This window comes from Leptinotarsa decemlineata, unplaced genomic scaffold (genome assembly GCF_025532065.1).
Source record: "Leptinotarsa decemlineata unplaced genomic scaffold, Ldec_3_MD MMD2_tig00026299_RagTag_RagTag, whole genome shotgun sequence".
In the NCBI taxonomy this organism is placed as follows: Eukaryota; Metazoa; Arthropoda; class Insecta; order Coleoptera; family Chrysomelidae; genus Leptinotarsa; species Leptinotarsa decemlineata.
This window is the reverse complement of record NW_027412676.1, coordinates 8,922,341-8,935,708: the sequence shown is the minus strand read 5'-3', so window position 1 is coordinate 8,935,708 and position 13,368 is coordinate 8,922,341. Positions and strand designations below refer to the sequence as shown.

At 33.1% G+C, this 13,368-nt stretch overlaps 1 protein-coding gene across 3 annotated transcripts in view; it reads left to right on the top strand.

The window, feature by feature from the left end:
* LOC111513036 (probable peptidoglycan muropeptide transporter SLC46) overlaps positions 1-10,646 on the top strand; it is a 35,091-nt gene extending 24,445 nt beyond the window's left edge. For 2 of the 3 annotated variants that reach the window (XM_023169196.2, XM_023169195.2), the window contains 3 exons: positions 909-1,287; positions 5,865-6,105; positions 10,462-10,646. In XM_023169196.2, coding sequence (XP_023024964.2) covers positions 909-1,287; positions 5,865-6,105; positions 10,462-10,564 — 723 coding nt within the window. In that variant the 3' untranslated portion in view covers positions 10,565-10,646. Of the gene's footprint in view, positions 1-908; positions 1,288-4,195; positions 4,811-5,864; positions 6,106-10,461 lie in introns of those variants that run through there. The other variant, XM_074180537.1, reaches the window with a different exon arrangement.
* The last annotated feature ends 2,722 nt before the right edge of the window (positions 10,647-13,368 follow it).

Below are 13,368 nucleotides of genomic sequence, written 5' to 3'. Positions count from 1 at the left end.
CAAACTCTCATGCCACATACGGTCAAAGGCCGTAGAAATAATAAGCGCAATAGATTTTGACTCTCCATGTTTCTCAATTGCGTTATTCCAAATATGGGTGACATACGATAGAAGGTCGCCTGTTGATCTTTGTTTCCAAAAGCCATATTGATGAACGCTCTAGATGTTGAAGCCTTCAAAATATTTAAGGATATGGTAGTTTACGGCTTTCTCCATGATTTTTTATATTACTGATAGCAAAGCGACTGGCCCATAGTTATTTGGAAGAGTTTTCTTGCCCTTTTTAGGAATAGGCTGAACGCGAGCAATCTCCCAACAAGAAGGAAACACCTCTTTCTTGTAAAATGGGTTGAAAAGTCTGCAAAATACTGGTGCGAGTTCATTTGTGCACTTTTGAAGTACGATGACGGACACTTCATCAGGGCCAAACGCCTTGTTGATATTGAGCTGTTTCAAAATTCGCCTGACTAGACGTTGTCGAAAAGTGATTTCCGGCATTGTATATTCTAGTGGATGGTGCCTTTCCCAGAAAATCGACTGTGGAGTGGGACGCAAATTGTTCAGCTAGTAGATTTGATTTTTCTATGGCTGATATTGCAATTGAACCATCCGTTTGTGTTAGTGGTGGAACTGTGCGTTAGCAACCGACCAAAAGTATCTAGACCCGTTGGGATTGACAAGCAGTATCTTAGCAAGCAGTATTGGCAAGCAATATCCTTGAATCCATTCATAAAATAATTCATTAGTATTTTTGGAATAATCCTATTCTATATATTTTTTTCCAATTTATTTTTTCAGAATTATATGTCATTGTGATATACGAATAGATTCAAAAATTTATATTTTCTTCCAGCATGACCTTTTGGTGTATTTAAGTTCCTATTCAAAGTCGGCCTATTTTATTTCAGGGCAAACTTAAGGGGTTACTCCAAACGAAGAATTTAAAGGAAATGGTTGAAGTCGCCATCAAAAGTCGAGAAAATTTCAATACACCAAAAATATTAATGATGGCATCAACATCTACAGTAATGGTTTTTTGCTTGTACGGTGAAGGTTCACTGATGTTTCCTTACCTCAGGAAAAAATTACATTGGACATTAACCATGTACAACATATACGGTAGTGTCAGTACTGTGATAGGAGTCTTCTCTATCCTATTTCTTATCGGTATTTTACATAAGTGGATGAAGATTAGAGAATCTATATTAATTCTCATCGGAACCTCGTCACGTCTGACTGGAAGTGTAGTGGATGCCCTAGCTACTGAATCCATTCATATTTATGTTGGTGAGTATAAAATCTTCTTCCGAACTTGAGTCAGGCGCAGATTCAACACACCATTCTAGGGGAAAACAAACCGTACAGGTTGCCTACTTTAATGGGCAACTAACTGTTGGAAAAATGATATGAACAAATTGAACATAGCCATACTAAATACCATTTTAACTTCGAAAAATCTCTTCATTTTGAGTTCTTTTCATGTGTTTTACTCTGTATTATTTTGCAGTAGAATCCTGGGCCTTTTTTGCCTGATCCTGGGGGTGTGATAAAAGTTGTACTGACCCCTCTGGATCCACGCCTGATTTCACCCCACATCTTTTCAGTTTTGATATTTCAGTAAATGAGAAATATTTGTCAATTTTATTATGATCAAAGACTATTATGCCATAAGGCCAGTAAATTTTTTAAACGTATGAATTTTAGACATTGAAATCCTTAACTGTGACAGAACGAGCAAAGTGATCTGAGGGAAATATACTTGGGAGCAATTTCTTGCCTATACAGAATTTACTACCATCCTGCAAGTCTATCATGAGTAGACTAAGTCTGACAGGCTCAGAGTAATTTTTTCGGGAATTATTTTCTATATTTTTCTACGTTGATTACAATGACTTTTTACGAAAGCTAATCTCCCGGATCCAAACTTTCAAGACTGAACGAAAGATATTCTTAGTATTTAGTAATTTCAAGATCGATTAACCCACATCACCCCTCAATACAGATATTGAGATGTCTAGCGATGGAAATAATTCACCATCTGAAGCAAAGTTTAACTTGCAGGTGGTAGGTCGAAGAAGCAGCAAAATCATGGTCCCAGACTATTCTGGTCGCATCGTTGATTCGTATAGAAACGACAAGAAAGATAGAGATAAGGTTTTCAGTCTTATAAATTTGTCTGAATGGTTGAAGCTCCAAAAATCCAGGAATTATTCAGAAAAATACAGATCCGAATGAAAATCTGAACACCCCAGCCAATCTTCACACAAAAAAGTCGATAACATATTGTTACGATTTAAAGAATTAACTGTCTTAAACAAATTTATTTTTAACAATACTTCACTATCACAACTAATTTATATACACTACTTAGCAACTAACGCTTAATTTATCTTCACTGTTAGTTAACCGCTCGATTCGCTTTCTAGATACAGACTGACTGACTGCCGCTCGAGACGGAGAGCGGCTTTTTTATATCGTCAACGAATGCTCCAGATCTCTCTAGGGGTTTCGGCACTGGCCTAGACTATTCGCGGTGGCTTGTCGAGTGCATTCCTTCCGCGGTGAGTCATTGTTTATTCGCTGGCTGAGATATCGGTCAGGGCCGGCTTCAAATTCGTTACAATATTTTGTTATTAACGCGGTGTCCTGCTAACGAAGGGCATACTGTACTGTTATCAGCAATCAACATCCTTATCACCGTTACAATTTGCCGCAAACTAGTCATGAGAATGAAAAGAACATTTTGTGGGGTTTGCTGCAATGTTGAAAGAGAATCCTTGCCGCATTATAGAACCATAAACATTCTCGTTTCAGGTCGTTGAGTCATGAAGATCTGAATGCTCTTTTTTCCTCGAATGGCATTTTTCGATTCGTCTTCAGTGTTGGATATTTTCAGGCTGTGCCGCTTTTATTGTTTTGATGATGCCACAATCAGAGCTCAGAGGAGGAAATTCTGCAGGGGATATATCTTTTGTCTTCGAACATTCTTAAGAAATTGTCAAAAATATTATATCATTGGCGAACTATCAACCTATCGTTTGATCTAAATCTAAATATCAATCAATTAATCAATACTTTATTGTCATAAAGAACTAGGAATTCTTGTGGACAAAGTACTTATATAAATAAAACACTAAATGCTAAAAGGTACAATTTGTCAGTCAACATATAGTATAAAAATCCTTAACAATAAGAGAAAAAATAAGTAAATAAAATAAGAAATAATTAGATTAAAAGCTATCCGCATAAAATTCTTCCAAAGTATAATACGGGCGACTACACAGTAAGAAGTAAACAGCCTTTTTAAAATTATCTAATGTGTTAATGTCTCTTATAAAATCAGGTAAGTGATTGAACATCTTGCAACCATTATAAATAATAGAGTCCTTCACTAAAGTAGAGTTCGGCTTGGGTAAGTTAATACTGTTTTGCTTCCGTGTAGGATAGCGGTTAGCCGTATTGAATTTATTCAGATGTTTTTTGATCAGGCAAACTGTCTCCGCTATGAATATGGCAACAACAGTATGTAGTTTATGCAATACAAAAAGTGGTTTGCATGGATCACACGCCTTAGCTTTCGAAATGTATCTAATTGCTCTTTTTTGCGTAATCAGGATGCTTTTCATGAAATTATTATTGCATACTCCCCAAAATGGGGAGCCGTATCTGAGATGGGATTCAATTACTGCATGGTATACTATTTTTGCATCAGAGGATCCCAATTCCTGCGATGACATTTTTACAGCAAAACAGCCAGTGGCCAGTTTTTTATTTAAATTCATTGCATGCTCTTCAAATTTCAAGTTATTTTCAATGAATACCCCTAGGAACTTAGTGCTGTTACGGCTCCCTATGTAACCTTTATCCAGTTCGATGTTACCAAGATCACACCTGAAGTATAATATATTGGTTTTTGAAACGTTGAGAGCAGGGAGGTTTGAGTCACACCAACTTTTTATTTTTTCCATATCGCAGTTTATTTTTTTTTCCAGGTCAATAGTATGTTTGTCATGCCATAGAATAGTGGTGTCATCTGCAAAATTTGTGAATGTACCCGAGATATCTATTCTCATCAAGTCATTTATGTATAACAAAAAAGGGTGGGGCCCAGAATGGACCCTTGTGGTACACCACAGTTTACTATTACTTTATCAGAAACGGATGAAGTTTTAACTATTTGTGTGCGATTTTTTAGGTAGGATTCTATCCATAATGGTCTAATTTAGCCAGTAGTATTTGATGATCAACACAATCAAAAGCTTTGCTGAAGTCGCAGAACACGGCGGCTGCAGCCTTCCTGCAGTTGACATTTGTGTATATTTCTTGGAGAAATGAAAAGATGGCATCACTCGAGTTTTTTTTCCTGAATTTCGTATTGATTTTGTGATATTATACTATGTTTTTTAAGAATTTTGTTATTTTAATTTTCACGATTTTTTCAATTATTTTTGCAAGTGCGGGTATAAGAGAAATCGGCCTAAAATTTGCTGGCTCGTCTAAGGCACACCACATTTATGTACGGGAATCACTATGGCAGTTTTTAGGAAGTCAGGTAATATACCTCTCTGAAATGAATCATTTATCAGGGTGGCCAGGGTATGTAGCGCGTCTTCTGACAGACTTTCAAGAACTCTTTCCGAAATTTCATCAATTCCATGCGTTTTTTTATTTGTAATTAATGAAATGACTTCTTTTAACTCACTCACATCCGTATCATAAAATAAGATTGACTGGGAAATGGTAAAGTAGCCAATGTATTTCATCGAGTCAGTATTTTTTTTATACTCTGTGTTATTTTACTGGCAGCAGTGCAATAATGCTTATTCAATTCGTTCGGTTTTAGAGTAGTATCTGTTTGCTAGTGTAATTTTTGCCTCTTAGATCATTTATAATATTCCAGCTGGTTTTGGATTTATTATCAGATTAATTAATTTTATTTTTGTAAAAACTTTCCTTAGCTAATTTAATAATTGTCATGTAGATTCTTCGATACTTAGTGAAGTATGTGTAAAAAAAAGCTGCGTTAATGTATTTTCTCATATAATGCAGGCATCTTAAATTTTTTGATGATGTTTTGATTCCAGCCGTCAACCATTGCTTTGTTTTCCGTTTGCCAAGAAGTTTTTGTAAAGGGAAGGACGTCTGGAAAAGTGTTACAAGATGTTCATGAAAAGATTGGAAGGGTTTCTCTAGGTCTAGTATGTTATACCACTGTAAAAAACTTGCTGATTCTCTGAATTTATCAAAATTTGCTTTGCTGTATATTCGCCCATACTTATGTAATTTTGGTTGAGTAAAGCAGATGTCATATGAACTTAAAACCCCTTCATGGTCAGATAAACCGGCACTTATAGCACTTATAACTTTGATCAAAGTTTTGATCTTCCCCTTGAAGATGATCACTTGGTGATCGAAGCACGTGTCGAGGTGTTAAAATAACAGTTTGGTGTTGGGATAAAACTCCAGTAAAATTCTTTACAAACACAATAGTACAAAAAAGAGTATATACTGAAACAGATGAGAGAAAAATCAAATGTTAGAGTTGAAAACAAGATGTTGATTCGAAGAATTCATGACAAAATACGTTCTGTCAGGTTAAGGTGAAACAAATGAGATGGTAAACTTCGCATAAACTGAAATCATTATTAAACACTATTATTGAATCATATTTTTTTGGGAAAAACTATGGTGACAGTATTTTGAAAAGGAATGAGTTTTATTGGCTTATGAGCCTCTGAACTGGAAGTTATTCTTATACAAAACAACAAATCCGCTATATCTGGTGATTTTGACAATTCATATTTCGTTTGTTACTTTTCATGGTCGATATGAAATCCTTAAAGTTTATATTTGTTTTATTATAGGTGCTTTTGCTAAAAGTATCAATGGAGTGACAAGTCCGATGGTACGAACCCTAATATCAAAGTTAGTAGAGAGGGAAGAAGTTGGAAAAATATTTTCCATAATGATGATTTCTGAGTTTTTGATGGGATTATTCGCTTCACCTTTATACACATATATTTTCAATATCACTATAAATACAAAACCAGGACTGTTTTATTTAGTCAGTGCGGGTTTCTATACCTTCAGCATCTTCATGATTGGGTAGGTAGATCTCAACTGATTCTATTATTATACCCGTGTTATATTGATAAGTTGAATTTGACAATTTTAAAGATACACAATTTTTGATTGAGATGGATACATACCTAGTCGTATTCAGTTTCATTTAGGATTTCTGGAAACAACAAGGAACAGTTATTTTCGGATGTAGGATTACTTTTATTTCTATTATGGTATCATAAAACAATTCTATTGAAGTGATACTAGTATCAGTGTTTCATATTTATTTAGCAGCTTGGGGACACATACAGACGAGTCCAAAAATAGGATCCACTAATTTTAGATACAGTAAATTGATAAAAATTTATATAGAAGTATTTTACGGATAAATATAAGATACATATACATACAAATATCTTAAAATGTAAATTTTCAAAGTTTAATGAAACCGACGAGTTTCAGTCATAAGTTAATGTTGCTGTGACAAAGTTGAAAATACGATGATTTGATAATTTCTTTTACTGATAAGTTGTTGTTGGAAAATATATCTACATCGATTTTTGCATAAACAGAATGAATTCTTTTTGCGATCGTACAAGATGTTCCAATATTTATCCTTTTTTTCATGTAACTGAAAAATTCTTTTCTCCGAAGGCTCCTTGGTGAAACATTGAATTGTAATTGTGACAGTAATTCTTGCAAGTCAATTGGTTTTTAATGATTTTGAATCTATTTTTTAATTTTTCCAACCCTTGCTTGGATAGTGAACTCGATTAGTGTGAAGTTATCCACAACTTTTCATCCACAGTTTATGACGAAGGACAATCGAACAGGGTTTAGAATGAGATTTGCGAACAGTGTTGCCAGATTGCAAATATTAGGAATTTTACCTGTATTTCGATGTTATCATTTTAAAAACACGGTATATTATTGAAACATGCCGAATAAATGAGTCAGCATTCTACATAAACTCATTATATCAGCCAACTGTCCGTATACAAGCATTAATACCGAAAAAAACGTAAAATAAAAGTAAAATATTATTCAGGAAAAATTCATTTGTACCGAAACAGGTAGCGTATGAGAACTGGAAACTTAGTTTCTCGGTAAAAAATGTATGACTTGTAAAAAGTATGTCATTTGAAATATCCTGCGTTGAACAATACCGAATGCCCAGGAAAGACTCATCTACAAAATATCAAATTTCTCACTTATCAAAAATAGTTTGTTTATGAAAATTTCAGAATGAATTCTGCAAGAGTATATCTATCGACGTGTTCAAACAGATTTGCGTACCATACGTTCCTTGGGTACGAAAAAAAATAGTTCCGTATATTCGGAACTGAATTACTCAAAAAAAGTCAAATTTATCACCTAACAAAAATAGTTTGTCGATGAAAATTTCAGAATATATTCTTTGAAAGTATATTCATCGACGTACCAAAACATATTTGCGTACCATACGTTCCTTCGGTGCGAAAAAAAATAGTTCCGTATATTCGGAACTGAATTACTCAAAAAAGTCAGATTACCCACTTATCAAAAATAGTTTGTCGATGAAAATTTCAGAATATATTCTCCTAAAGTATATCTCTTGACGTGCTGAAACAGATTTGCGTACCATACGTTCCTTCGGTGCGAAAAAAAAAATAGTTCCATATATTCGAAACTGAATTACTCAAAAAAAGTCAAATTTCTCACTTATCAAAAATAGTTTGTCGATGAAAATTTCAGAATATATTCTTTGAAAGTATATCCATCAACGTACTAAAACGAATTTGCGTACCATACGTTCCTTCGGTGCGAAAAAAAAAGTTCCGTATATTCGGAACTGAATTACTCATAAAAGTCAAATTTCTCACTTATCAAAATTCTGCAAAACTATATCTATAGACGTGTTCAAACAGATTTGCCTACCATACGTTCCTTGGGTGCGAAAAAAAATAGTTCCGTATATTCGGAACTGAATTACTCAAAAAAAGTCAAATTTAAGAATATATTCTTCTAAAGTGTATCTATCGACGTGATGAAACAGATTTGCGTACCATACTTTCCTTGGGTGCGAAAAAAAAATAGTTCAATATATTCGGAACTGAATTACTGAAAAAAGTCAGATTACTCACTTATCAAAAATAGTTTGTCGATGAAAATTTTAGAATATATTCTTTGAGAGTATATTTATCGACGTGACAAAACAGATTTGCGTACCATACGTACCTTCGGTACAAAAAAAAAAGTTCCGTATATTCGGAACTGAATTACTCATAAAAGTCAAATTTCTCACTTATCAAAAATAGTTTGTCAATGAAAATTTCAGAATATATTCTTTGAAAGTATATTTATCGACGTGCTGAAACATATTTGCGAACCATACGTTTCTTCGATGCGAAAAAAAAAGTTCCGTATATTCGGAACTGAATTACTCATAAAAGTCAAATTTCTCACTTATCAAAAATAGTTTGTTGATGAAAATTCCAGAATGAATTCTGCAAAAGTGTATCTATCGACGTGTCCAAACAGATTTGTGTACCATACGTTCCTTGGGTGCGAAAAAAAAATTGTTCCTTATATTCGGAACTGAATTACTCAAAAAAAGTCAAATTTCTCACTTAAAAAAAGGTTCGCACCGAAGGAACGTATGGTACGCAAATCTGTTTAGGCACGTCGATAGATATACTTTAGAAGAATTTATTCTGAAATTTTCATCAACAAACTATTTTTGATAAGCGAGTAATTTGTTTTTTTTTTGAATAATTGTGTTTCGAATGTACGGAACTATTTATTTTCGCATCGAAGGAACGTATGGTACGTAAATCTGTTTCAGTACGTCGATAGATATACTCTCAAATAATATATTCTGAAATTTTCATCGACAAACTATTTTTGATAAATGAGAAATTTGACTTTTACAAGTAATTGAGTTCTGAATAGGTATACCGAACTTTTTTTTTTCGCACCCAAGGAACGTATGGTACGCAAATTTGTTTCAGCTCGTCGATAGATATAGGTACTTCAGAAAAATATATTCTGAAATTTTCATCGACAAACTATTTTTGATAAGTGAGAAATTTGACTTTAATGAGTGATTCAGTTCCGAATATACGAAACTTTTTTTTTCGCACCAAAGGAACGTATGGTACGCCAATCTGTTTTGGCACGTCGATGAATATACTTCCAAAGAATATATTCTGAAATTTTCATCGACAAACTATTTTTGATAAGTGAGAAATTTGACTTTTTTTGAATAATTCAGTTCCGAATATATGGAACTATTTTTTTTCGCACCCAAGGAACGTATGGTACGCAAATCTGTTTGGGCACGTCGATAGATATACTTTAGAAGAATATATTCTGAAATTTTCATCAACAAACTATTTTTGATAAGTGAGTAATTTGACTTTTTTAAGTAATTGAGTTCCGAATATACTTTTTTTTTCGCATCGAAGGAACGTATGGTACGCAAATCTGTTCTGGCACGTCGTTGAATATACTTTCAGAGAATATATTCTGAAATTTTCATCGACAAACTATATTTGATAAGTGAGTAATCTGACTTTTTTGAGTAATTCAGTTCCGAATATACGGAACTATTTTTTTTCGCACCCAAGGAACGTATGGTACGCAAATCTTTTTTGGCACGTTGATGGATATACTTTCAAAGAATATATTCTGAAATTTTCATCGACAAACTATTTTTGATAAGTGATAAATTTGACTTTTTTTGAGTAATTCAGCTCCGAATATACGAAACTATTTTTTTTCGCACCCAAGGAACGTATGGTACGCAAATCTGTTTTGGCACGTTGATGAATATACTCTCAAAGAATATATTCTGAAATTTTCATCGACAAACTATTTTTGTTAAGTGAGAAATTTGACTTTTTTTGAGTAATTCAGTTCCGAATATACGAAACTTTTTTTTTTCGCACCCAAGGAGCGTATGGTACGCAAATCTGTTTGAACACGTCGATAGATATACTTTTGCAGAATTCATTCTGAAATTTTCATCAACAAACTATTTTTGATAGGTGAGAAATTTGATATTTTGTGAGCATTCGGTATTGTTCAACGCAGGATATTTCAAATGACATACTTTTTACGGAATCCCATACTTGTAACTTTAGTTCAGTAACTCACTTTTTTCTCTTTTTTGTTGTTACTGACAGTGTTCTTTTGATAGTAAAGAGGGGCATAAATTGTGAGCTACTTTTCAAAGATTTTTTTGTGAAATAATTTGGAGCCTATTGGGAATAGAATTTAGAAAATTCCACAAAAGAAACATATTGAATTGCGAACACTCGTGATGTTTTTGGAAAACTTTGTATCTTTCTATTTTTTGGAAATTGTTTGTCTGATATCATTATAGATTATAGGAATCTAATCTAATCATTTTTTCAGCATTGTTATGATATTGGAATTTAAAAGTTCTACCAATGTTTACAATGAGTTGGAAAACGAACCAGAATCCCAAGTGGAAAACTTAATCGCAGCGAGCGCTTAAAGTGTATACAAGACGTATACTGCCATTGTATGTGATATTTTAATGTTCATGAACATTTTTCATTAAATTCTATATAGTGTTATTTATGTTGATCTATTTTAATAAAATATATTGCTTGAATAGAGCTTGTTCAACTGTCGTTTTGGAGTAAGAAACTTCCGATATGTGTGAAATTACCCTCGAAAAGAAGAGTGATCCTTTTTTGGTCTATATAACGAATGTAAAATTTGTGATGTTTTCTCTAAGACGAAACGTTGGATTTAAAAGTGTTTTCGAAACTAATCGGAATTCTCTGAAATTCAAAACGTCATTTGAATAAGCTCTATAATAGGAAACTCTTTTCTAATTCAATCGACTTATTATCTCTCACGGTTTCCGATTTGTCTATATTGCCCCTCCCTGTTTTGGACATACACCTTATATTTTTCGGTTGAATATATATTACAAAAAATGTAGAATAAGGCATAATTTCGACGAGAGACCAACTTGTAAATGTGCTTTATAGAAATGTTTTTATCAAAATTTAAAGAAAATATATTGTCGCTGACACATTATACATGCATTACTATTATCCTGCTTGAATTGAATTGATATTGATAATAAATTGTACAATTCCAATTCATTTTTAATGTCTACTTTTGACAGACAAGCCCCTCTTTAAAAAGTTAGAATTACCAAACCACCCGCTCCTTGGCACACTTAAAATATCAGACTTCTTATGGAAGGACTTGATAAAGCCTTTCAAAAATTAAAAAAAACTAAATCTGTTAATGATCGTATGAGGTATAAAGAATTGAGAAATTATACCTTGTCAATAGTTAGAACTGAAAAAAGGACATATCTCAAGTCTGTCTGTTCTGAAAAAATACCACGCAAAACCTGGAATGCTCTTTCTAACCTCAATGTTCGTTCAAAAAAACAATATTCATTACCCAATCACCTCTCGAATCCCGATAAAATGAACAACTATTTTGCCCAATTCGTACAAAATGTTTCTAATAATTGTGATGAAAATATTGAATTTTATAACAATAATTATTTAATCAGGCAAGATAACTTCGAATTTCGATTCGCTACTGAAGAAGCTATTTAAGAAATCCGGAATGATATTAAAAGTCAAGCTTTAGGGTTTGATAATATTTCAATCAGAATGTTGAAACTTTGTAGCCCGTTTATAGATAAATATATTACACATATCATCAATTGTTGTTTTGAACTTCATATTTTCCAGACTTGTGGAAAATGGCCATTGGGAAACCCATTCCCAAGAATAATGATCCAGCTAGTTATTCTGATCTCAGAATTATCAGTATACTTCCAACCATGAGTAAAATTTTTGAAAGAGTTATTTATTTACAAATTAATGAATATTTCAATACCAATAATCTGTTATCACCATCGCAATGTGGTTTTAGGCAGGGTTTTAGCACGGCTACAGCTCTTGCTACTGTTACACAAGACATTGTTGAGGGATTTGATAAGGGAATGATTAGCATTCTGGTACTACTAGATTTTTCGAAAGCATTGGATACCATCAACCATGAGCTGATTTGCATGAAATTCAAATATTATGGTTTTGATAGTGCTGCCTTATTTCTCATCTGGTCTTATTTACTTGGTCGATCTCAAAAATTTGTTGTTGATGGTCATCACTCCTTACCTCTTGATATTCTATCAGGAGTACCACAGGGTTCCATTTTGGGATCTTTATTGTTCATCATTTATACTACTGACATTATCTCGTCCATCAAGAAATGTAAAATACAGGCGTATGCTGATGACATACAATTATACATGCACTTTAAAATCGATGAGTGTGCTGAGGCACAAAATCTCTTCAACACTGATCTTGATTTGATCAATGGGCTATCAAGTGAACATGATTTGAAAATTAATCCTAATAAAACAATGTTGATGCACTTTGGATCGCAGAAGAATCGTAAATTTGCAGAAAACAATTTCCGTTTAGAACTAGGTCATACTATCTTGACTCCTGTCAATACAGCTAAAAACTTAGGGGTCATACTCAACACTGATCTTAGATTCACTAGTCATGTTAAAAATTTAATGAAAAAAGCTTATATGTCATTGAAACTGTTATACTGTAATCGTTTTATTTTGAGCCAACCTCTGAAAAAAATGCTCTGTGATAGTTTGGTGCTAAGCCATTTCAACTACTGTGACTTCATATATGGGCCATACTTATATGATTCAGATAAAAAAGAATACAAAAAGTGCAAAATTCTTGTTGCCGCCTATTTATGGACTTCGTAAGTATTTGGGTTGTTTTGTCCATGAATTGATCACCCTTCCCCATTCTCCTCTTTAAATAAAACTAATTCTGCGTGAAAATATCGCACTGTACAGTTTCAGAGATCATTTCTTTTTGGTGCTGTAAAACTCTATAATTCATTGCCTGAGCAATTGAAGAGATTCATTATCGGTAAATTCAAATACAAATATAAAAAATATATCTATGATAGTCAGTAATGTCAACTTTTGCTTTTTAGACTACAGATCAATTAAATTAAATTATTTATCAACTATCTTCAGAAGGTAATCACAAATTATTATTTTATTTACGGTTCTCATTTCGTGGTACCATCACTGTTAATTGCTTTTATTTTTGTATGTTTGCGTGCATTATGGAGTGGTGCTTGTTGGTTGAGTTAGAGTAGCTTTGAGCTAGACTTCGCCAAGGAGTACCAGAATCTCCTGTAACCTATTTTCATTTTCGAATATATCTTTCTATTGTTTTTTTTGTATTATCACGTAAATTATTACGTAATTAAACATTTTTCAAA